The sequence below is a fragment of the Arachis ipaensis genome, chromosome B9, assembly GCF_059453495.1.
Source record: "Arachis ipaensis isolate K30076 ecotype BB chromosome B9, ASM5945349v1, whole genome shotgun sequence".
In the NCBI taxonomy this organism is placed as follows: Eukaryota; Viridiplantae; Streptophyta; class Magnoliopsida; order Fabales; family Fabaceae; genus Arachis; species Arachis ipaensis.
Window position 1 is genome coordinate 16,693,763 of NC_142444.1, and position 25,662 is coordinate 16,719,424.

The 25,662-nt window shown below is 33.6% G+C and overlaps 3 protein-coding genes across 5 annotated transcripts; 2 read left to right on the forward strand and 1 right to left on the reverse strand.

Moving 5' to 3' along the window:
• Positions 1-1,114: 1,114 nt before the first annotated feature.
• On the forward strand, positions 1,115-6,491 carry SPL2 (E3 Ubiquitin ligase family protein). Its single transcript, XM_016320830.3, has 6 exons — positions 1,115-1,710; positions 2,946-3,047; positions 3,771-3,941; positions 4,134-4,255; positions 4,579-4,698; positions 5,890-6,491. Exons 1-6 carry the CDS (start codon positions 1,357-1,359, stop codon positions 6,173-6,175), a joined length of 1,155 nt encoding a protein of 384 aa, XP_016176316.1. The 5' UTR covers positions 1,115-1,356; the 3' UTR covers positions 6,176-6,491.
• A 4,265-nt stretch (positions 6,492-10,756) lies between these two features.
• LOC110267690 (uncharacterized) lies at positions 10,757-14,096 on the forward strand. The gene is made up of 3 exons (XM_088499984.1): positions 10,757-12,550; positions 12,644-13,600; positions 13,691-14,096. The coding sequence occupies exons 1-3, from the start codon at positions 10,757-10,759 to the stop codon at positions 13,991-13,993; spliced, it is 3,054 nt and encodes a 1,017-aa protein (XP_088356110.1). The 3' UTR covers positions 13,994-14,096.
• Positions 14,097-20,548: 6,452 nt separating this feature from the next.
• On the reverse strand, positions 20,549-23,815 carry LOC107618395 (F-box protein At2g02240). Of its 3 annotated transcripts, none has more exons than XM_088500590.1 (4): positions 23,293-23,815; positions 22,953-23,071; positions 21,508-21,969; positions 20,549-20,971 (listed from the first exon to the last, which is right to left on the reverse strand). In XM_088500590.1, exons 1-3 carry the CDS (start codon positions 23,560-23,562, stop codon positions 21,552-21,554), a joined length of 807 nt encoding a protein of 268 aa, XP_088356716.1. In that variant the 5' UTR covers positions 23,563-23,815; the 3' UTR covers positions 20,549-20,971; positions 21,508-21,551. The 3 variants fall into 3 exon arrangements, with proteins under 3 accessions (XP_088356716.1, XP_088356717.1, XP_016175936.1); XM_088500591.1 differs by having other exon boundaries at positions 20,549-21,058; XM_016320450.3 differs by lacking the exon at positions 20,549-20,971 and having other exon boundaries at positions 21,287-21,969.
• Positions 23,816-25,662: the final 1,847 nt, after the last annotated feature.

The following is a 25,662-nucleotide window of genomic DNA, read 5'->3' on the forward strand; positions in this document are numbered from 1 at the left end:
GGAATGAAAAATAAGAAGTGATCGTGAGAATAATTTTATTTTAATAAATTTAATAATTTTATTTTTTATTATGACATCTAAAACGGCCACATCATACAATAACGTGCTATCTGGTCTTCATCACTGCCGGAAAAATTATTGAGATGACCAAAAGTTAGAAATGACAACGAATTTTCATATTAATGTATATAAATGACTCATTAAAAAATTAAGATGTACATCTATCTATTGTATAAAAATTTGTGTGTATTTTTGTCTATTTTTTCAATTTGAAAATAAGGCGTTTAAATATTTGTGAGGACGATTCTTAATTTTTGTGTATTTACTATTTTTAAGATAAATTTTACACCTACTTCTAATTATATAATTTATACTATTAAAAATAATTATTTTTTATATTAATAGTATAATAATTATTTAAGAAAATAAAATTAATTAAATTATTATATAAAATATTTTATAATATTAAAATTAAATTTTTTAAAAAATTATATTAAAATATATTTTATTATAATTAAATTATTTAAATTAACTATGCTATGTATATACCAAAATCAATCATTAGTATAAAATATATATTGAAATATAAATATATATTAAAAATAAATTAAATTATATACATAAATATTTAGTGTTTGATTTTAGTAGCTAATTTTGGTACATGAATATTATTTTTATATTTTTTAAATTGAATTAAAATCTATTATACACAAACACTGATACGAACTCAGAATACAACATAAAATAAGACACACTTACATACAAATTTTAAAATCTTATAAGATACTGAGACACGCATATATATAAAATATAAAATATTTTTTAGATAAATTATAATAATATTTTAATAATTTTTTATATTAAAATATAAATTAAATTTTTAATTATTTTTAATATTTTATTTTAATTTATTTAAAATAATTTTTATTTTAATAATAATATATACTATTTCTAAATTTATTTTAAAAATACATGATAAGAATAAAATTAAATACGTTGACATATAATAATATTTAAATATATCTAAATATATTTTTTATTTTTTATTAAGATATAATTAGACCTAATAAACACATGTATAAAACAAATACAGATGAATATCGTATTCGATAGTAACTCAACAAAGTGTCCCGTTTTATATATTAAAACTTTTGTTTTAAGGAATTAACCAGTAGATAAGTTCAATGAAGGGTTGATTTGTCAGGACCTTCTTTCTCATTTCCTCCCTTAATCCATTCAGGTTCCGGAGTTTTGCAGTTGGAACATTCACGTATTGGAATAGCCGAATAGGAAATACAGTAACGCTTGCTCACAAAAGAGACGATTAGATGAGAGCATGAATCACAATCAGCGTCAATGTCCTCGCATGATCAAGTCCTAGCGTCTCTCCTCTCCCAGATTGTTCTTTCCTTCGACGGCGCCGTTTTGGGCCTCGCCTTGGCCTACGCCGCCATCCGCTCCATCCGCAATTTCACCACCAACTCCGCCTCCCTCCGCAAGCTCCGTCGCGCTCCCTCCGTCTCCGTCTCCGACCTCCGCTCGCTCCTCTCGGACTCCGATGGAAATTCTGACGATGGCGGAATTGTAGTTGTACGTGGCACCGTTGAGCCCAAGGCCGCCGTCGACGGCAGCTGGAAAAGCTTGAGGCCAAGCCTCTTGGTCTCTCGTGAGTCCGGCGACAAAGCCGTCGTCCTTCAAATAACTCAAACGGTAACCCTCTTTCTTTAATTTCTTTTTTGGGTTGTAATTTTTTTTATTTTACCGAGATATAAGCCTGTGATTAGACATATATGAATAATTTCATTTAAGGAAAAAGTTCAATATCTTTAGGGTTTAATTAAAAAATTTGGATTAGCGTTGAGTGATTATTTGAGTTTTGGGAACATTAGTTTAAGTATAGCTTGTGCTTAGGGTTTGTATAGTTGAGATGTGGAAGTTGTGTGTTCCTGTCTGCAGTCTCGGCAGTGGTCCATGGTGGTGCTACTTTTCTGGGCAGATGGCTGATATGAGGAGTGGGCACTTACATATGATACTCCAACGCTCAAGAGAGCATAATGTATTGTCTATGCCAAGAGAGGGTTCCTTACCATAGGGTTTTTATAGGTGTGTCATGTGGTAGTGCAATAATAGTAATAAAGATAAAGTGAGGATTAATGACATGAATAGCCTGGCAGAGTGTGAAAAGGTTGGAAATCCCTGAAATGCAAATGAATTTTCTTTTGATTCGGAGCATTATTTGAAATTTGAACTCTACTTTGGTTGGAATTTTGGAATCATTTTCAGTTGGTCCTATAGTTTTTTATGCATCACCTTTTTTTAACCTAGATTAGATCTGCCTTAGCCCTGTTGATTGAATTTTCTCTGCATAATGTAATGAAACTGTATGGTTGTTGATAGCATGTTTTCAGTCCCAAATTATTGTGTGAGACTGAGCAGAAGTGAAAAGATGTATGTTTTCCTTTTGACCAACCCATGATTACATACCATAAACCAAAGACACTACTAGTCATTCTATTTTGTAGCTGCACTCATCTCCACATTGTTACTTGTAACAACCCACACCCATATATTTCTTCTGGAGGATAACTTTATTATGGTGTTTTGGACTTTTTGGCCTTTTGTTTTGACAAAAAGAAAATGATGTTTTGGACATAAGGTCTAGCCAGTAATGTGTCCTCTTATATTACTGATTAGATTGTTTGTGAGGAAATGGTATTGTGATTAAGATCACTGAATTAAATAACTATTTTTTTTCCAAATTAAATTTATTCATCTATTTGACATTTTTAAAAATGGTTTTCATGTATTACATCATTAAATGCGAATATTTCTTTTTTGTCGATGAATTTGTGTTCTATCTTATATGTCATACAATTTATTGGTTACATAGAATATACAACATTAACCAAGTATTTTTCTTATATGAATGTCTTGATGTCATGAAGTGTATATACAATGAGTGGAAGGGCTTATTTGGATGGACTTCAGATCTTCGAGCTATTTTTGCAAGGTCTTGGAGACAACCAGAGTCCAAATTCCTAAGAAAGGTAATTTGTTACAAGTGTAACAGATTGAGATTTTAACTTTCTCATTAAGGTATTTGAATTTAATATGGTAACGTGCAGTATATGCCATGATGTAGAGTATTTGGTTGGAACACAGTTCGTCCTCCTTTAATGATGGGTTTTCAAATATTCTATGGGATATAATTAAATGTTTGGCCCATATCCTGTGTAAATCTCGTGATCTTTGAACTTTTCCTATGAAACATGTTGAGAAATTGGAAAGCTATGCTTTACTTATATTTTGGTAGCACTTTGCAGGACATGGTAATATTGTTCACATTCTTGTGATTGTAAACTCATGGTAATGATAATATTTCAATTGGAATTCGGAAAGCTCATGCAATATTCTTACAAAATTTGTACCAAACATGGTTATTTCTTGTGAGTAATAAAACATGTAATGTTTAATTTTTTTTTACCTTTGTTAGTTTCACCCTAACATACATAAGAAACTGTAAAAGTACTTATTATATATAAAAAAATTCTTTTGTTTCTAATAAGAAGTCAATCTAATAGGCTCTTAATGTATTGGACTGCCTTTGTTGATTCCTAACTCCTTCCATCTGCTTTTTTTATTTTTTTAGCTCTGCTTGAGATGTCTTGTTTGTTATGGTTATCTGAGCAGATTACAGAGTGGCATTTAGTTTCTATTTGTTCATCATTTTTATCTTCATTTATTTAAGAGATCCTATTTATCTTTTTTAGGTGCCTTTTGTTCTGGTTGATGTTGGACGGCAGCCAAGTACTGAATATGTTGTTGTCAACTTAGATGGATCAAGACATCCCTTACCTCTGACAACAGTTTATCATAAATTACAACCCATAAATGCTTCTCCTTATACATTCCTGCAAGCGCTTTTTGGGCATGAGTATCCAGTGAGTAAATATTCTCCGCTTCTATCATTGATTGCTTAGAGTTGGGAGTTATGATCAATACTTATGCTATTAAATTCTTGAGTTCGTCTGTTTTGGACCTCCCTTCCAAAAGTCTCTTTTGAAACCGTTGATCTTGATTCTTGGTATGCCACATTTGCAGAAAGTTTAACATATAATGTTTCATTTCTGAAGGTTGGACTACTAGAGGAAGAGAAAATTCTTCCTGTGGGGAAGGATATCACAGCGGTTGGCCTTTGCAGTGTAAGAAATGGAATTCCCGAAATTAAGTCATGTAAAGACCTACCATATTTTTTGTAAGTTTCTTTTCCTTTAAAAGAACTATTAGACTGTTCATCATGGAATACTCTGCATTGTCATAAATTTGGTTTTAGCGGGGATTGTTTCATTTGAAGGTAGTAAAAATTCATACCACTTTTTTTAATCTGATGGAGCTCCATACTATGGAAAAATCTCAAAATAGTTATGTCCCCCCATTATTTGGTCACCATACATTGGTGATCATAAAAGTGATTTGAGATCCATCAATAAGTATCTACATAGCTCAACATATATGAAATTATTCAACCTTGTGGAAATGCTGCATTGCTGCTTATGGCAATTGGGATGCCTTTTTTAGGTCGGAGTTGAGCAAAGATCAGATGATTGTAGATCTTTCCTTCAAAACGAAAGTACTGTTTTGGGGTGGAATTGTTCTTGGTTCAGTATCAATTGGGATTCTTGGCTATTCAGTCGCTAGGTATGTTGATTTGTTTTATCTGTACATTTCTTACAACTATTATCTACTTGAACGAGCTTACTATAGACATGATACAGGACAAGATTTTATCCACTTAGTTGACCCATCTAGTGGGATAAGGGGCATAAGGCTCTGTTATTAACTTATTATTATCTAACATGATTTGATGAGCATTATAGATATGGGTTGGGATCTGTTGACACCAGGTGTAAGTCATATATCACTTGCATCATTGATGGATTGATGAAATTCAAAATCTATAAAAAAGTTATTCAATTGCATAAGTATGACATGACTTACATCTAGTGTCAACGAATCTCCACTATATATGTAAGTTTTTTACCTAAATAAACAAAAAATTAACTAATAAAGCAATTTTCCTGATCCAATATTTACGCATATGTCTTATTTTTGGGTAGTGTAAATCACAGTGGGGTATTGCAGTTTAAAAATATACACATTCGGGGTGTATCTTTTTTATTAATTGGTAGTAAATTGCACTGGGTACTTTCTTTTTATTTAAAACTGAAACTGTTCATAAATCGCACTAGCCTGCTGCAATTTATGGTTGATTTACTAAAAAGATATCATCCACTGTGATTTATGTGCAACGCGAATAAACAATATACATTCATTGCGATTTATGAAGCAGTGAAGACAATATTTCCTAGCTTAGTTTCTTGAAAATGGTCCTACTGATGCCATCTTTGTTATGTGCCGTTAGAGACCCTAGATTCTGTAAGGTTATTCTCACAAGGGCGAGAAAGAAAATATTCTAGAGATTTGCTAGTTGTTAGGTACATATACAGTGGCGGGTTAGGATAGCAGGTAAGTCTCTTCCCGGAGATTTGATGGAGAATTTCCTTTGTGCTCAGGCTATTCTATTTGCTGTTGTATCCCTTTATTAGTTTATTACCTGCTTGATCCGAATACTACACCATACTGGACTGAATTTTACTAAAACTTGTCTTGGATTTAATTTCCCACATAGATTTCTTTATTTCCATCGTTTACATGATACCAGTTCTTACTTGTGAAATAGAGAAATCTTTTTATTAATTTGAGATACTATTATTTCCTCTCTATCATAATAAAAGAGTGTAGAAATAGTTTGGAATAAAATTACTTATGATAGGGTGGGTAGAGTTGGTTTTAACTTTCAACTCAGTTGAGTTTTGCTTTTGTTTTCAGAAACTGGAATAAGTGGATGCAATGGAAAGAACAGCGGCAGCGCCAGCAACAAAGGCAAGCGGTTATTGATGAAGTTGATCCTCAAGTGGATGAGCAGAATGAAGATATTGCAGATGGACAGTTGTGTGTCATATGCCTGATGAGGAGAAGGCGCTCTGTTTTCGTCCCCTGTGGGCACCTTGTGTGTTGCCAAGGATGTGCCATATCGGTGGAACGCGAAGTGGCACCCAAGTGTCCTGTTTGTCGACAGGAGATCCGGCAGTCGGTTCGGATTTTTGAATCCTGATTAGACTGAGCTCGACTGTTCTGTTCACTGTTGATTGTTATGAACCAGTGAATATCCTGTGTAGATCTTTGAATTTGGTTTGAATAGGTTGGAGGTTCATTTGTAACCTCCCCATAACAGGGATATTTTGAGTAGTATTTTGAACCATATAGGAGTTTTCAAATTTGCCAGTTGCAATATACATATAGATATAATTACAACACCTATAGAACCAACCCTGAAATGTGTCTTGTGAATATAATCTTTAAGGCCATATTTGAGATGCCTCCCTTTTTTTGTCGTACTACTTCCAGATTATAGATAGATGCTTGAAAAAGTAGGCAGTTATTTTCTGGGTAATATGGCTTGGAGTTTGGAGTCAACATGTGCATGATCTTATCGCCAAGGATTTGAGTTTCTGATTGACCATAGCAAATAATAACTAACTAATAATTCAATCATAACTAAGTCTAAATTCGTCCCCAAAATTTTCTCTAGTGTTCTTTTCTGTTTTTTATTTTTGTTTATTGGTTTGTTAGTTCTGTAAATTCCCAAATTGTGAAGCAAATTAGTCTTTAAATTTACAAAAAGGAATATTCAGTTTTCACGTAAAACCACTCAAATTTATTTTTAAACAAAAAAATTGATCAATTCATGGTAAGTTTAGGACTAATAATCAAATATTAAAGATTAAAATGATCACTCAAGACAAGTATTCAGACTAATTTAAGATTTTACTCTCATTTTTATTCCTGAAGATTTTACTCTATAAACATAATACTGGCTGTTGCCGCTGCTTCATCCACCATTTCATCACCCTTTGATCTCCAAAAGAGTAGGCTTTTCTTGATTTCTTGCTTATAGATGAATGCATGTGGTTGTAGGCTTGATAGATGATGATATACGCCATTGCATGTGAATTATATGGACTGATTTTGGTTGCATGTTTGCTGGACTTTCTGTTTTAATACTGATGATAAAGGTGATTATTTGATTAGAACTTGGATTAGGGGGATTTGATGAAGTAAAAGATGATTATGACTGAAATTGATTGTTTTTGATAAATTAATTAGGGTTTGCTTTAGTGATGATGTAGGTTCTTTGATGTTGCTTTGAAACCTCAATTTGGTGCCCCAAATATAGGGGTGTTCATTGATCGGATCGTATCCGCAAATTCGCAGTAAATATCCGCATCCGATTCGAAAATTGTGGATATGATCCGATCCGTAGATTGATCGGATCGCAGATATCTGCTCTACATCCACGTATCCGATCCGCAGATCCGCACAATAATAATTAAAAAATTAATAAATATATATATGTTTGGTATTATATTTAATTGTTTGTATATTTTAGTTAGTAATTATTATTCATATATTGTATTATTTTATTTTTGTTATTTAGAAAAAGTTTGATTAAAAGTATTTTAGGAATAAATAAGTTTGAAAATGTAAAAAAAATATTTTTATTAAATTTTTTACATAAAAATATGATTAAAAAAAGAAGGTTCAATTATACGGATATATTTGATATCTAATCCAATCCAATCCGATCCGTATACATCCTTACCCAAACATCTTATATAAAATAATGTTATGAGTTGTTAAATTTGACACTTGAAAATTCTACTTTTTGCAGAAGTAGCTGACGAACCAGTTACTTGTGAGGACAATTTCTTGACACAAGACACATTTTTTAAGTGGGACCAAATTTGAGAGGAGGAATGGAGGATGGGTGTGTCTAGTAGTATGAAACCAAAATTGAGTGTATTTCAACCTCTGCAAAATTAGATATAAACAAGTGTTTTTGTCTGCAATAATATTGTAAAAATATAAATCTTTTAAAATTATAATGATTTTGTTTTAACATTATAGATTATATCACAGAATATTTATAGAATTAAATTACTTTTACAAAAAGGTTGTAAGGGACAAAAGTTTTCTCGATTAAGAAAATCAAAATCTTCGTAGATAAAAAAATTAAATAATAAATTTTTTAGTTATTATTTTCATATGAAAGAGTTTAATTTTTTATTAATAATTAATTTAAACATTTATTATTTATAACTTGAAAGAATTTAATGCGTATACTTTTACATTTGATTAGGTGTTAAGTTTGTTGTACAAATTAAAATAATTAATTTTTATACTTGTGATTTAAAAATAATATTTTTTCTATAAAAAATATAATTAGATATTAGTATAAAAAAATTATATTAATAGTTATAAAATTAATTCAAAATTAATTTTTTTTAAACAATTGAAATTTGATTTTTAATTATTAATTACAATATTAGTATTCTCTCCAAATTATATGTAATAAATATTTGAAGGAAGATAATAAAAATATAAATTAAAAAGATAGACAATGAAAATTTGAAACTAAATAAAAAAACAAAAAAGATATGCATATAATAATAATAATAACAATAATATAACTTTTTATGTGAATAATATTACGAGATCATTTTTTAGTTATGTTTAATTATAAATTTAATGTATCTTTTATAATTTTATGAATTTATTTGAATTATATTATTTTATTAATTTTAATTTTTGTAGAACAGAAAGATAGAGAAAGATAGAGAATGAGAGAAAAAAAAGAGAGAAAGATGAGGAAAAAGGAGAGAAGGAGTTTGTTAATTTTAGAGAAAAAATTTTATTTTAATTATAATTAAAAAATATCTCATGACACATTTTGGTTTGTCGAATTAGTAATATAAAAAATAAATTAGAGGTGAATACAAAATCGGTACTCGAAAGATTTTAGCGCTGACATAATGGTACCTGACTTTTGTTATTGACAAAATAGCTTTTAAAAGTTTTAAAATTTGACAAAATCACCCGGTCATGAAAAGATGACGTCACAGTGAACGAAAAACGCTGATGTGGCCCTCCTCTTTCTCCTTCTTCTTCTTCTTTACCATGGCAGAAGGGGACGCAGCGGCGAGGTGCTACCATGGCAGAGGGGACGCGGAAGGAACGCAACGACGTGTTGAAGAAGAAGAAGCGGCAAACACGAGAACGCGACGAGGTACTACCCTGGCGGAAGAGGACGCAGCAGCGTGCCATGATAGTCTGGCGGAAGGGGACGTGAAAGGGGACGCAGTTGCGTGTTGAAGAAGAAGAAGCAACGAACACGAAGAACGCGGCGAGGTGCAGTGGCGTGCCATGGCGATCTTCTTCTTCTGTTGCCATGGCAAAAGGGGACGCAGCGGCGTGTTGAAGAAGAAGAAGCATTGAACACAAAGAAGAAGAAAAAGATGGAGGCCGCTAGAGCTCTTTGCCATCATCAGAGTTCTCTTTTGATGGTCACATCAGCCTTTTTCATTCGCTGTGACGTCATCTGTAACGACCCAATTTTCAATACATCATGATTATATTGAAAATCGAGTGTTACCAACTTACTTTCTAGATATAACTATTATTTAATAGTAAGTCTTTAACTTTGTTAGCGCGTAATCGATTTTTCGAAAAACTTTTTTTTATACAAAAAGATATGAAAAACTAAATCAACATACATGAACAACAATACAAAAAATAAAATACAAGAATAAACAAGGTAGTCATAATAATATATATCATGTACATGTATACAGAGATGTCATAAAAAAGAAATCAGGTAATACATCCTTTCATACACCCTTTATCCAAAATATATACATATATAACACTTGACACTCCGAGGTCTAGCTCATAAAAAAGGCTCTAGTTTAGCGCCTGAACTAACCTAACAAGTCTAACATAATACTAGTTTCTCTGTGGGTCTAACCAAAAGTGAGAGTCTAAACCCAAAACACTGGGGGGAAGCCCGTCCCGCCCCGCCCCGCCAGAAGCCCGCCCTTTGGTGGGCTGGTCCGCCCCGCCCCGCCTAGTGAGGCGGTCCCAGAATCCCAACCTGCCAAATATTCTCTTTTTTTTTTTATTTTTAGTTATTAAATAATAGGGTAAACTATTATTTTGGTCCCCTACGTTTGGGGTGAATTCTATTTTAGTCCCCAACGTTTAAACTGTTCTATTTAAATCCTAAAAAGATTTGATTTGCATCAATCAAGTCCTTCCGTTAAATGGGTGTCAAATTATTGACGCCGTGTCCGACGTGGCAAGGAAGAGTTGATAGTGGTTAGTAAACGTGTAAGCCTTCCCGCCCTTGGACATAACGCATGCTGCTTACCCTGACTCTTCTTCTTCTACTTCTTCTTCTTCTTGTGAAGCACGAAACGCAAAGGAAAAGCCAGAAACCCTACCACTAGTCACTGAAAGATTGCGATTCGCAGCCAGAGAAGTGACATTGTCGTTCAGTTACGTTTAAGCTCCACAGCAGCAGTGAGTTTGAAACCCTTGCTTTCCGGGAGAAGATCGTGTCAGGTATTCCATTGTCAAATCTTATGAACCCATTTGGTTTTCATCTTAATGCGGGTTTATATTTAATGATGTATGTTGATGTGTGATTGTTTTGTTTTGTAGTTTCATATTCGTTTCTTGTTCTGTTTTGGAAGTCTTTATTTTGCCCTAGTGATTTTATTTATGCATTTCTGTTGTTGTTGGTCAATGTGAGAATTTTATGAAGTGTATTGTGTTTGTGTAACAGTTTGGTCGAGAGATGAGCTATTTTAGTGTCAAGATACATCATGGGGGGAAGTTCGGGTTTGATGGTGAACCTTTACACTATGTGGGGGGTGAGACTTCGATAGTGGACTACTGTGATGAAGATAGGTGGAGCAGGTTCGAGGCTATGGAGATAGTGCTCGAACAGGGATATGTGGTAGAGAATATCGCTGCAATGTGGTATAAGTCTCTGAACGATGAAACAGATGTAGGGTTGAGGATGCTTCACACAGACAAGGATGCCATGGACATGGCTAGAATTGGAATGAGGGACAACATGGTGGAGCTTTTTGTTGTTCACAAAGATGCTGCTGCTACTACTAGGAAAGGCTGCACTATTGAGGAAATTGAAGAGATAGATGGTGATGAGGCTGCTGCACCCACTGCAGACACTATTGGGCCTGGTCCAATTGTGTTGCACAAGGCCCAGTTGCACAAGGCCCAATCTGTTGCTCAGGCCAAGGTGGGTGAGAAGCCCAATGTGGTGACAAAAGCCCAGAATGATGTGCTGGAGGATGGTGATGAAGAGAGGTCAGAGGGGTCAGATTTCTCAGGTGATGAAGAATCTGAGGATGATGACTACCAGCCAGGAATTGATGATGAGGGGGACAGTGATGAACAATGGAGTGAAAATAGCTCTGGAGATACTGATCTGCATGTTGCATTTGATGACAGCGATGATGATTGGAATGCTGATGGGGGTTTGTATGATGTTGAAGTCACAACTACAAAAGATCCTCAAAGGCCGAAACAGAGTGTTCCAACTGAGAGAGAACAAGGAGAGCAAAGTGGCAGTGTTAATAAGGGTAAAGAGCAAGTGGTGGCTGCTGGATTAAGGGATGAGGATGATGGGTATGACAGTGAGGGGTTGTGGGATGTCCCTGTAAGTGATGATGAAGGGGATCCCTTGTTCAGGAGGTACCCGATGTATAAGGGATTGAAGAATATGAAGGAGTATAAATGGGAGGTTGGGACAATGTACGTAGATAGGAATGCTTTTAAGGAATGTGTAACGAGCTATGCCGTGCACAGTGGTAGAGGAATATGGTTCTCGAAGTGTGATAGCCACCGGTGCAAAGCTGTTTGCAAAGAAGGTTGCAAGTGGTTTGCTTACTGCCATAAGATGAAGCGAGAGGATTCATGGCAACTGACAAGCTGTTACAAGAAACACACATGCTCTAAGGCCACCAAGATTGGTATAATGAGTTCTCAGTGGCTAAGTAAGGCTTTTATGAAGAAGATCTGTGAAAACCCGAAAATCAAGTTGAGAAGTTTGATAAAGAAGGCTCATAGCAAGTGGAATGTGGATCTCACAATGACCAAAGCTGCCAGAGTGAAGCAGCAAGCCCTGGATGAAATAAATGGTACCTATGGAGAGCAATATAGGAGGATTCATGACTATGCTGCGGAGTTACTGAGGTCTAATCCAGGGTCCACTGTTCAGATACAAGTGGAGAGACCTCCTGAATTTGAGCTAGAGACACCACCTCCTGGTACGGACCTGAGACCACGATTTCAGAGGATCTATATCTGCTTGGAAGCTTGTAAACGGAGTTTCATGGTGTGCAGACCCATGATTGGCCTTGATGGATGCTTCATCAAGACTCCATATGGGGGTCAACTGCTAACAGCAATTGGATGGGACCCCAATGATCAGATTTTGCCAATTGCCTATGCTGTTGTTGAAGCAGAGACGAAAGATTCGTGGAGATGGTTTTTGTTGAATCTGTGTGATGATTTGGGAGTTGATAAGATCAGATGGTGTACATTCATGAGCGACCAACAAAAGGTAACTCTCAACCTAAACTTGTGTAATTAATTCTTTCTTTAATTCATGTCTTGCTGTTATTGACTGGTGATGTTTTTAAATTCTGCTTCAAAGGGATTGATCCCAACCTTTGATGAGTTGCTGCCTGGCATAGACCACCGTTTTTGTGTCAGGCACTTATATAGCAACTTCAGAAAAAGGTTCCCAGGTGTTCAGCTAAAGATTATGATGTGGAAGGCTGCAAAGGCAACATATGTCCAGGAATGGGAGAGGAGGATGAAGGAGATTCAGCAGGTTGATCAAGGAGCTTATAATCATCTCATGGAGATCCCTGCCAAGTATTGGAGCAAGTCCAGGTTTAATTATTTTTCTAGAGTGGATACACTTGTTAACAACATGTGTGAGTGTTTTAACTCTGTTATTGTAGAGGCTAGAGAGAAACTGATTGTTTCCATGCTAGAAGACATTAGGGTTTATCTAATGAATAGGTGGTCTGATAACAGGCAAAGTATAGTAACATATGCCGGAGAAATATTGCCAAAAATAAACAAGAAAATTGAAAGGGAGTTTGATAAGGGTGGGGAGTGGCTGGCCATATATGCTGGTAGGGACAAATATGAAGTGTCTAGCAGTCAGGGTAATAGAGCCAAGTTTGTTGTGGACTTAAACTTACATGAGTGCTCCTGTAGAAAATTTCAACTAACAGGTTACCCTTGTGAGCATGCCATGAGCTGCATTAGGAAAATGTGTCTAGATGTTAAGAACTATGTCAACAAGTGTTATAGGAAACAGACCTACGTGGACTGCTACCAACATGTAATCTACCCACTGAATGGACCAAATCTCTGGTCCCGGACTGAAAATGATGATGTGCTGCCACCAGTGTTTAGGAAACCAATAGGGCGCCCAAAACTGAGGAGGAACAAGACTGGTGATGAGCCACGCAACAATGGACCACTGTCTAAGTTAGCAAGGACTGGACAACAACAAAAATGTTCATATTGTTTTGCACTTGGTCACAACAAAAGAACCTGCCCTAGAAAACGTAAGATGGAGGCTGCAGCAAAAAAGGTAAAGTTGTTATTGTCAATTTGATTTCAATTCCTTACATGTGAATGTTTATACTATCCCATTAACCCAATTTGTTGTTACTGTTTATAGCAGAATGCAACTGCACAAGCCAAGAAAGGGGCCAAGAAAGGGGCTGGCACAACTAGGACTCCAAAACCCAACAAGATCCCTGCCAAGACAACAACACAGCTAGCAACAAGACTTCAGCCAAAGAGGAAGAGCAGTACACAAGTTGGAGGAAGCCAGGAGTCACAGACATCATCCAAGAGAGCTAGATGCAGCAGCAGTGCCAGTCAACCACAACCATCAATAGCAACAGTCACTAGCCCATCAAGGAGGTCCCTGAGGTTCATGGCAAAAACACCACCTAGGGCCTGGAAGGCATTGGGATGAAGAACATAGTAGATTTTAGTGATTCCATCTGTTTTGTAATGAATCTGTCAATGACCAAGGACTAATGTCCCTGTGATACTTTAGACACCCTACTTTAAGACTACTACTGTCATGTTGATCTCTTTTGTGTTGTTACCTTTTCATGGTTATATTTAAGGCTTGTTTGGATATTGTTATGGTTAAGAGAAGCTACTTTAAGACTTCTCCATTATCTAATGAATTACATGAATTTTCAGCAGCAAAGTTATGTGAATTGGCAAATTAAGCCTTGTTTTTATTAGTAGATAAAACTGAAATAAACTTGTACAGAGCCAAATAATATATGTCACAATACAGGAACTCATTGCTATTCATTTCAATCAAAAACCTTACAATTTTTACAGCAAATGGGTTTACAGACACAACCACAAAAAAATTTCATTCTCTTTACATTACTGTTATCACCCAACTGTATGTCAATTTTTTCAATCCCTAAACAATTGACATTCCCTACAAACCAGGGGACAACAACAGAATGACAAAAATAAACAAAATGCTAACCCCCTAAACCTCAATTGAGTCGATCACATAGCAGTAGCCCAGCCAGTGTCCATCCAACAATTCCAACACCAAGTGCCAATGCAAACTTCCTTTCAGCTTTCTGCAGTTCTTCTTTCAACGAGCTTGCTTTGTTCTTCAGTCTTTGAATTTGTGGATCTTGTCCTTCAGGCTCTGCCCAAGCAAAATAATCGCATCCATCTCCTATCTGTTCTCAACCAAACCAACACGAACACACCAGCACGAACACACCAAACACTTCAGATCCTTCAAACACTAACACCCAATGCTATTTTCAAACAGGAGACAGAAAAGATGAGACTCACCTGAAAGTTGACGCAGCCCCAGAATCTTCTTCTTGGGTTCTCCGCTGTAGATGACGTGCGCAATACCGGTCTCTCTCCACAGAAGCAAGTCCTCCTTCTCCCACGACTCTTGGTGCTGCTACGCGAACCTTGGGAGGACGACTGGGTAGCCATTCTCATTCTCAGCAGACGATTTTGATTCAACTTTGGGGATTAGGGTTTACTTATTGGACTGGGCAGCATTTCATTTTCCTTTTTTTTTCCCTGCTTCCAATTCCAACTGTTAACTACAGGCAAACTGCCAACTTTGCCACGTCGGACACGGCGTCAATAATTTGACACCCATTTAACGGAAGGACTTGATTGATGCAAATCAAATCTTTTTAGGATTTAAATAGAACAGTTTAAACGTTGGGGACTAAAATAGAATTCACCCCAAACGTAGGGGACCAAAATAATAGTTTACCCTAAATAATATATATAAAGGTATAAAAAAATCTCTTTTGTTTTTTACTTTTAACTATTATAATTTGTAAAAATATAAATAAATTATAATTTTTATATTCACAAACATTAAAGTCTTTGTAATTATAAATATCTAATAAACACAATTATAAACCAAGTTTTCATCTAAAATATAATTATAAATATTGTTCCCAAAGTAAAATAAACATAATCCAAAACATAATTATAAATATTGTCTCTAAAACAAAATAAACATAATCCAAAATACTCAATTTTCATCTTCATTCTCTTGTAAGTTGGGTTGGGGGAAGTTGGATTTTGGCAAAAAAATTGTAAAAATACCCCTTGCCAAAAAAATACTAAGCCCGGCGGGGAAGCCCGCCCCGCCCCGCCAAAGCCTGCGGTTTAAGCGGTGCGAGTTAGGCGGGCTTTTGCTATTTGGCGGTCCCAATTTTTCAGCCCAGCCCGCCTATTTTGGCGGGTTACGCGGGCCGACCCGGTGTGTTTAGGCCCGTTTGCCACCCCTAGTACTAAGCTGAAATACCGTCAAAACGAGCCATCGTATCCCAAACTGTCTACAGTCAGGCATCGCTATCAGAAGACGAAATTTTCACCACCTCCGTATACTTCTCAGCAGGAGTGAAGCTAGACAATATTTAGTAGGGGGCAATATTTTTTTTAGTTTTTTATTTTAATTAAAAATAACAATTTAGACTTAGAATTAACTTTTTATATCGTATATTAAAATAATTAAACACAAATATCTCAAAACTAATTTTAAATATTGTAAATATAGGTTGTTACATACTTTCTTTTAGAATCTTCAAATACTATTCAATTTTTTTTAGCCGTTTTCTGCAAAATTATTAAAAAAATGTATTATGCTTCATGTAAATGATTTAAATCACAACCATAACTTATGCAATGAAAAAATTAATAATAATATTATTAGAGCTGAAATAAATTAAAATTTGTAATTTACATAGACAATTGAACTCGACGTTTTTTTCTTGATTCAAAGTCATCTATTATTGAGAATTTACATACATAATAAGATAAACTTTATGCAACTTAACTAAACTCAATTTATTTTATTTTTTGTAAATCAATAATATCAATGTCACAAACAATTAATAATGAGAAAAAATTAAAAATAATACAAGGTTAGCATTATAATTACATGATCATCATTTTCAATTTTTTTATTAAAACCTAAATTATTATTATAAGATTATAAACTAGATAAATAAATAAATATATAAATTATTCAAAAAAATAACAAATAAAAAAAATAACTTAAAAAAAAGAAGAATGAAAAATAATAATGGAAGACTAAAGACTACTTATTATTTTTTAAGTTGTAATAATAATGAAAATATGGAATGATGTTTTATTTTCTAATTGAAAAAAAGAGAAAAGAATGGAAGAAGTAATTTGTTGGCTTGTTGTAGCTGACCTTTCAAATTCTTTATTTCTAATATAAATTAAGATTTTTTTTTAACTAAGCATATAGTGCATAGGCTAAATAACACACAACTTTTCAATTATTCTTTGCTGCAATGAGAATTAGAGACGACCATACATTTTTTAAAAGAGGGGGAGACAAGACATTATTTGGGGGGAGGGGGGAGGCATTCTTTTATTTTTTATTATATTTGTAAACAAATTTTTTTCTTTTGGGAGGGACCACTGCCTCCCCTGTTTTATACGTAGCTTCGTCCCTACTTCTCAGGGTCCTCATCGTCGTCATCAAATATCTCTATGATCTCACAAGAATCTCAGGTATCGCTGTGACGCTGTCACTGCACTAATCTACGTGTACAAGTCTACTAGCAAACAAGGTCCGTCTGCTGGCATCTGTTCTAGTCTCTCTACTGAAGGATCCAACTGATCTTCTGACTTCGCCCCCGACAAAAGTGTTGCAATTGGTTCGGAAGGAAGGTCCCCATCTGAGGTGCGAGAACATCCTCCTCAACTTGGACAGAATGAGGGACTACCTGATTCTCTGGCTATGCTCAATGAGGGTGTCCAAGTCCGTCTGAAAAAGGAGGATGAGCTGCGTACGGGTGAAGCCATGATAGCGGAAACTCATATGGTGCATCAGGGTCGAAGTGGGAAGTGTTTATCAAGTGCTGAAAAGGGTGATTAGGTATCAAGGGTGGAGTAGGTGTCAAGTTATAAAACTAATGAGTCAGCGGTTTAAGTAATAAATATCTTAAACGGATAATTACAAAGATTAGATGTATTAAAACACAAGTAATAATACATACGAGGATAAATATATATGGGTTATTAATATAAATAACATTAGTAATATAATGATTAAAAGAAATAAAATATATGATGAAACATTAGTAACTCTAACTTCATCAAAGAATACCGATATTTACTTATATCGGTGGATATCGAACCTGATAATAATAATAATAATAATAATAATAATAATAATAATAATAATAATAATAATAATAATAATAATAATAATAATAATAATAATAATAATAAGGGACACTCTACTATACAGATTGAGGTGGTATAGAGAGAGAAAATAAATTCCTTTTATAGTTATTTTTGATTATTTTAATGCTATTCAAAGTGTGGGACCTACTTTTTATAATTTCTCTTTCATCTCATATAAAGAAAGATCTTTAAACTTACATTTTTACTATATAATTCACCTAATAATAATATCTAAACTCTATTTTAATTATAGCATGTAAAATAAAATATTAACATAATAATAATAATATTACATTATTATTTATTTTATTTTCGAAATCTGGAACCGGCTCGTCAAAATAAAACTAATTACTGAAATTTTTTTTTCGAAAAACAGCGTGTCGATATGAAAACTTAGGGTGCTACATCATCCTTTCACGGTTGGATAATTTTGTCAAATTTTAAAATCTTTTAGGAACTATTTTGTCAATAACAAAAGTCAGGTACCATTTTATCAATGTCAAAATCTTTTGAGTACCGATTTGATATTTACTTCTATAAATTATAAGTTATATCATATGTAAAGTGGGAAGGATAGAGAGAAATAAAGAAAGTAGGGAAAAGAGGTAGGTAATAGGAAGGAGAAAAAAAAATTATTAATTTTGGAGAAAAATATTTTATCTCAATTCTAATGAGAATGTCATGTGATACATTTGGTTATTAAATTAGTAATATAATATAGCTATATTTTAATTTTAATTGTAAGTAGAGAATATTATATACTTTGATTATTAAATTTGTAATTAGTTATTAATTAAAATGATATATGAAAGAGATAAAATATAAGAGAAATAGAAAAAAGAAAAAAAATTCTTTAATTTTAAAGAAAAAATTTTGATTTTAATTTTAACAAAAAAAAATAATATATAATGTATTTTAATTATAAAATTAGTAATATATATAAATAAGGACAATCAACTCCTAAAATTCATAATTAATTTTGCAAAGCTTGAAATCTTATAGACAAAAAATAGTGTGAATTTTAATAGTTCTAGTATGTTCCTAGAAAATTTGATCTGTTTTACATGGGGTTAGAATTTATGGAAGAAAGTGACACAGTATAGTTAATAGTTTTCAGCTGCAGGATATATTGTTCGGTAATGTCCCATTATCTAGAGATATAAAACCCATAAAATCATTATCCGGTGTGAGGGTTGGGTCTGAGATACCATTCTTTTGGGATAATTGTTATACATATATTATCTCCAATTTGTCTTAACTTTTTTGGCAATGATGTATGCTTATATATTGTTAATTGACTTAGATTAGAATTTACCATTCCATCATGCATTGTAGTTTAAATTTCATAGTTTATATTTAGCATTAATGCACCCGTCTGCACTATCCCCATCATTCATGGTGTGATCCTCGTTGGAATGATGTGGTATATATTGACCTCTCAGCTAAATATACTTGTGCCATAATTATTCAGTATACCATCTACATTGTGACAAAGGCACAAAGCCCTTAAGAAGTCTTGTTTGGTCCAAATGTTGACAATGTTTAAAAATTTCATTTTAAGTCACAAGAAGATTATCTCTGCTCAAGAGACAACATCAATATTGTATTTGTAGGATACTAGATATGTAATTTATCTTTTCCTTCTTTGTTCTTCTTCCTCTAATTTTTGTCCCGCATCTCATCTTTCTGATTCTTCTGTTTCTTTTAATTTCCTACCAATTTATTTTGTTCAAGTTTATTGTCCAGGTTGCTTCTTGCAAATAGCACCTGCTACAGTGCTCCAAAAGCGTCCCCAAATTTGAGGTATAATTTCAAATTTGCATTTTTTTTCTGTAGCTAATAGCTATATTAATTAATTAATTTCAGTTATAGATATATCTCCAACAATTTATTTCTTTTGTGCTTCGTTGTTTCATCGATACTTAGTTTGTAATTTTTAGGTCGGCTGGATTTGTATCAAGAGAATTCCCTTCTATCATATGTAGCCACCATGTTATTAACACACTTCATTCTTCCCATTCATTGCTGACCTTGTCTCTGATTTTTTTTTTTTTATATAATCTGAACTGAAATCCTGGCAAGCAAAATTGTGATCCAGTCACAAGAATTAGAAACACTATCTTTCGTACTTCATGGCGTGCAGAAACTACTCTGAGAAAAAATATCCTTGCAGCTGAAGCAATGACGTAATGGAGGATTTGTTGACCTCTAAGAAAACTGCACCGGATTCATATCCTGGATTAAGGAATATAGAAGTATAGAATCTATAGTAGTGTCTTGAGTGAGTGTGTGCTGACTAAGACAAAAAAAAAGAACAATTCTAGAAACTATTTGATACGAGAAAAAAATTTTAATTTATTTAAGAAAAAAATTATTTTTATTTAAAATTTAATTTCATAATTTAAACTGTCTTCGTATATTAATAGAATGAAATTCAGTTCTTTAATTTAGAATAATTTTTATAATTTTATCATTGACAAATTATTTTTTTAATTATTTTTTTTTATGAGAAATAAGATCAGAGGCCCAAAATTGATAAAGATATGTCAAAGATATTTTTATTAATTATAAATAAGAATTTTTTTTGACATTTAACATATTAAGTTTGAAGAATAAGAGAATTGTTTTAGCAATCCGACCCTTTTTTGGTTTTTTTTTTTGGTGACTAGACCTTTTTCTGTTTGATATACAAATGAAAGAAAAATAAAAATTAGAATTCTTAAGGAAATTTAAATAATTTATTTTTAATTGTTCCAAAACAAGAAAAAGAATTTAACTCTCGAGTGAATTCTAATTCTTAATATTTCAAACAAACTTTTAAATTTTATGAGTTCTAGTAGGTAGACAATGTAGGATGGGAGTAAAAACAACGTGAACAATAGGTTGTACTCGAGATCCACTAAAACAAAAAACAATCCACCACATTTATCCATCACAATCTTAACTTCTCACTTTCCACCTTTTTCTCATGCGCCACTACTGTTTGAAGAAGCAACCGCTGTGGCTTCTTCTCCCATGCGTCGCGCCACCCCTGTACTCGTTGCAACCGACACCGTCGCTGCACCTTCTTTTTCCCTGCGGCGCACCCTCGGTCTCGACGTTGCCACTGCGCGCCTTCTTCTCTCCTTCGAGATGTCGCACCGTCGCGGAGCGAGCGATTTAATTCCGTCGTTGCGTCGTGTCTTTGTCACTTTCATCGCATGCCATTTTGCTTCATTTATCCAAATAATATGACCCAAATAAACATCCACATTTTAATGAAAAAACCCATCCATACATAGTAAAAAAAATGAATATCCTGCCGAACATGTACATACAGAATCAAACAAATCAAATAAAATACCAATGATGTATCTATATAAACATCCACTTTAGAATGAAAAAAACCATTGACATATATAATAAAATAAATATCTGATTTAATTAATAAAAAACAAACGAGACAGCAACTACAAAAAATAAATCAACAACAACGGTAGCATAGAGAGAAGAAAGGTGACGTCATTTGAAATAAAAAAAATTCAAATACCTAATTAATTTAAAATTTAATTTTTAAAATTAAAATTAACTTTTCTTTTTTAACCAATTGTTTATGTTGTTTGGAAAAAACATTATTCCCCCCTACTTCCTTTTTTTTTTCTTTTTATATTAGTCTACAACAGATTTTCTTTCGGTGAAACGTCTTCCCATTTCCAATTTCCTCCCCTGATTTTGCAATTACTTAACATTTAACAACATGCTTGCTACCTTCTCTCTCAAGCAAAATATAAACCACAGACGCGCCCACAACATCATACGATTTTAGGCCTAACTTCTATCCCTTGAAGAAAGAAACCATGCTTCCACCATTTGCTGTCTATCTCTATAACTCTCATCTCAACTTCATCTTCTAATCCTAAGTTGAAGAAGTCTCCCATCTCAATCTCCAACCACCCATCGCTTCTCTCCTTCGGTCGTTCCAATCCTTGGAAATTGGGGCCCAAACGCCTCTCTTCTATGTTTGGGTCCAAACAAACACTTTTGGTAGAACTTATCCCTCCGACTATGCCTACTGTTAACTCGGCGGGCTCTAAGTGAAATCCATGAGCATCGATCATCTTGTACACAAGAAAAGCTGCATATTGTGTGCCTGGGGACAATATAATGGTGCTGATGTTCCTACGAATCTCGAACCAACACACAGCAAGAAGTTTAGCAACTTCTCTAAACCTGTTCAATAGTTTAACAAGCAAGGAACATAAGAATGACAAAACATCCGCAATAAGTAGTAGAATAAAAATTATTTTCCAAATCATTTAGCTATGAGGGATTATGAAAGGGACATGCACAATACTATATTTATCTTACTTGCTTTAGATTTAAGTAGTAAACTAATTATACATGAAAATACTGTCACAAGCACCCGGATCTACAACCTAATATTTTTCACATAGTTTATAATAGAGAATGAGTATTGTTCTTCATTTTGAACGGAGAGCAATCCAAAGCAAACAGACTATGAAAAATGATTTTTTTTTTTCTTTTCTTCTTTTGCAGTCCTAAGCATAATATCACAAATGATGGGTGGAAGTACTTCTCATATAGGTAGAGAGAACACATCCTTGATATATTATATAACAACGAAGAGATTATTATATCCGACATCTCTTAATAACATAATGATGTCTTTCCAACATAATAGGGTTTAGGGTTATATGATCCATAATAAAAAATAAATACATCTTCAATAACTAACAAAGAGAGTCAACATCTTAAAAATTGTTAAGCTAATATATGGGACACAATTCTTGCATTAGATACATGGTTTGGTAAAACTTTTTAAAAAAGTGCTTGTACAAGCATCTCATTTTAGTAAATCAAAAAGCTAATGTCTTTGTACTTGCAGTTTTTAAAGAATAGAATGCTTTTGAAAATCTAAAAAAAAAATTTTAAAATTAACTTATATTTATCAAAATTAAAAAATTTAATATAATATCATATATTAATTAATATTTAAATTTAATTCTTACATTAATATCTATTATAGTATTTTTTAATTTTAAAAAATATTTTATCAAACTTCATTTTTTAATTTAATTCACTAAAAACACAGATCCTACCACTTTTAAGTTTTAACAGACTAGCTTTTATGAACAAGTAAAAGCTTTATCAAATTAACTCTAATTCTTGTCAAAAGAAAAGACCCAGCTAACCTGGATTCAGGCAGGGTTATCCAGTCCCAGTACTGAGGAGTGGAACCCCAAATAATGGTAAGGTCTCTTGCAGCAATCATGTAACACTTCTTCCCAGTCCGTTTGTCCAATTGAAAGCTCTGCATTTTAGTAACGAATTAATCTTATAAATTGGGAAAATAATGAATATTGTTTAGGGTTTACAGTTTTAGGAAACTCAAGAAAGATATCACGAGTGTTAATACACTCATCCATTTTTAAAAAACTGTCACTTTCACCTTTTCAAATCGATTAGTACAGACTATTATCATTCTAACACTACAATTCCATTGATTGGAAAGAATAGAAGATGATTAAGTACCTTGCGACCGTGGTCAATGAGAAGAGGATGGTCGGAGAGATGAAGGTAGAGGGCCTTCTTAGAAGGATAGGCGGCAATCAAAGAAGAAAATTCACGAGAATCAGAAATGATGGATTCCAAATCAGAGGGTAAGAAACGTTCCCAGACAAAATCAGATTGGGCGGCAGAACAGAAGGTTCTGGAAATCAAGGAGAGCCTGCCGGCATCAAGAGGAGTGGTTAGAGACAGTATGTTGGCTATGCATCCTTCCGGCAACGCTTGCAGATCCATCTTCCTTCAAGGAGAGACTTCAGTTAGTGTGTGTGTGTGTATAGTTAAGGAAGAAGATTGGGAAGTTACGACGAAATGAAGAAAAGGAATAAGAGGTTGACGCGTGTGCTCTCTGACTGGGGACACGGAAGGAACACGGGATTGACTGAGAGGAAGGCTGGCGTGGAATTCCATGAAATTTTGTGATAATTCAAATTCTTAGTGCTTAAGCTGCTTAAGGAATAAGGAGGGATCAGGGCGGCAAAGCAAGTACGAAAATGTTAGGTTGTATTGCGTTATTCTTCTTTTATTTTTTACATGAAATTAATCCGGGATTTCCTAGTGCTATGTTAGGGTGATTTTTGTTTTTTCCCTTGTATATCTAAATTGTAATGTTTTTATTTTTAGTAGATTGAATGAATTAAATATTCTATTTTACAATTTTCATAAGTAAAATCTGTAGCTTGAGTATCATTAGTGCGTGATTAATTTTGAGAGTTTCACTATCTCGATATGTGAAATTTAGTGCTTTAATTTTTTCTCTCTTTTTTTTGGAGTTTTGATTTTAGGGAGGAAAAATCAATTTTTTTTACAAGAGCGTTGTCAAACCTTTTAATCCAGTGTGCGAATGCAAAATTTTAAAACTATCAAAAAAAGAAAGATAAAAAAGGAATTTCATTCTATAGTAGAGATTCATTAGTTACTTTTTAAAATTTTAGACTGTAATTAATTCTGGTTAGATAAAGAAAAAGAGTAAAGAGAAGAAAAAGAGAAAGAGGAAGAGAAGAGAACAATACTGTGACCGATGACAATGATGATTAGTATAGAGAATGCTTCGAGAAATAAAAAGTTGAAAGAATAATAAAATCGGAAATGGGTTAAAAAAGTTGAATATAAAATTGAGAAAGACAAGAATATTTTCTATTAATTTTATCTTAACTTTGTTGTAAATGATTTTTTTTCGTCTTATTTAATTCAAATTTTATTATTTTATGTATATTTGTAGAGTGAATTACCAACTCGATCCCTATCCATTTTCAAGAATGACAACGCGACCCCTCAAAATAAAATCAATCCACTTCGGTCTCTGTTCTCTAATTCCATCACACAACGCGGTTCTTGTGGGCATAGTTGTCAGAACTGAACCGGTGATCGAACCGGTCAAGTTACTGGGTCATTGGTTCAATCGGTGGGTCACTGGTTGAACCGATTAACCCGGTTCTACATAAGTAAAACGTATAAAATAGCTAAAAACTTAAAAATTAACAGTTAAAAAATATATCTCCAATAACATTTTAGAGATTCATAAGAACGTAACATATCAGAATTTCAAGTGAACAAGTATCACATTGGAACTGCGAAATTGATCCCATGGAATAAATTTATAACAACAGAGTTTTGATGGAACACCAAAGGCTTAATTAAGAGAGAGTAAGGTAACTACCCAATATAATCAGCAGATGACCGGTCCAGGCCACTGCATCCAGCCCAAGATGATCCACGGAAGATGTTACCCCCACCAACTACTATTGCAACCTGAAATATCAGCCTAATCAGTAATCATCTAAAACTTAACTTTGTAACAAGTGAAAAGCTTAAACAGTTTCTACTTTCATTCTTTCAAGTAATACCCTTTACCTTGCAATGATATTATGAACTCTAACAAAATTGCCACTGGCACCGAAATACCGGAATCCAGATCTTTGTGGTGCTAGAATTTTCTGTATTTTGGGCTTCTATTGATTGTGGATTGTTTTGGTTTTGGTAAAACTGGTTGAATGGATAATCTAATAGTTCGTTATTATGGATTTGCGAACTACCATGTGTTATTATGGTGTAATGGGTAATGGAACTAGGTTACTATATATTCATACTTTGGATAGGATCCCCATCAACGACATACTGTCTCAAAATACACAGGTTAGCGGAAATTTCGACTCTAATAGAATTGATTAGAACTCTTAGTCCATTCTCTTCTAATGTGGGACATTATCTCACACTTGAAGATCTAACATGTGGTACCCCCCTCAAGATTAACAAGGCGGCGATGCAACATAAAAAAAACTACAACAATATAGATAACAAGATTATAGCATACAAAGAACAAATCAATAAACTATA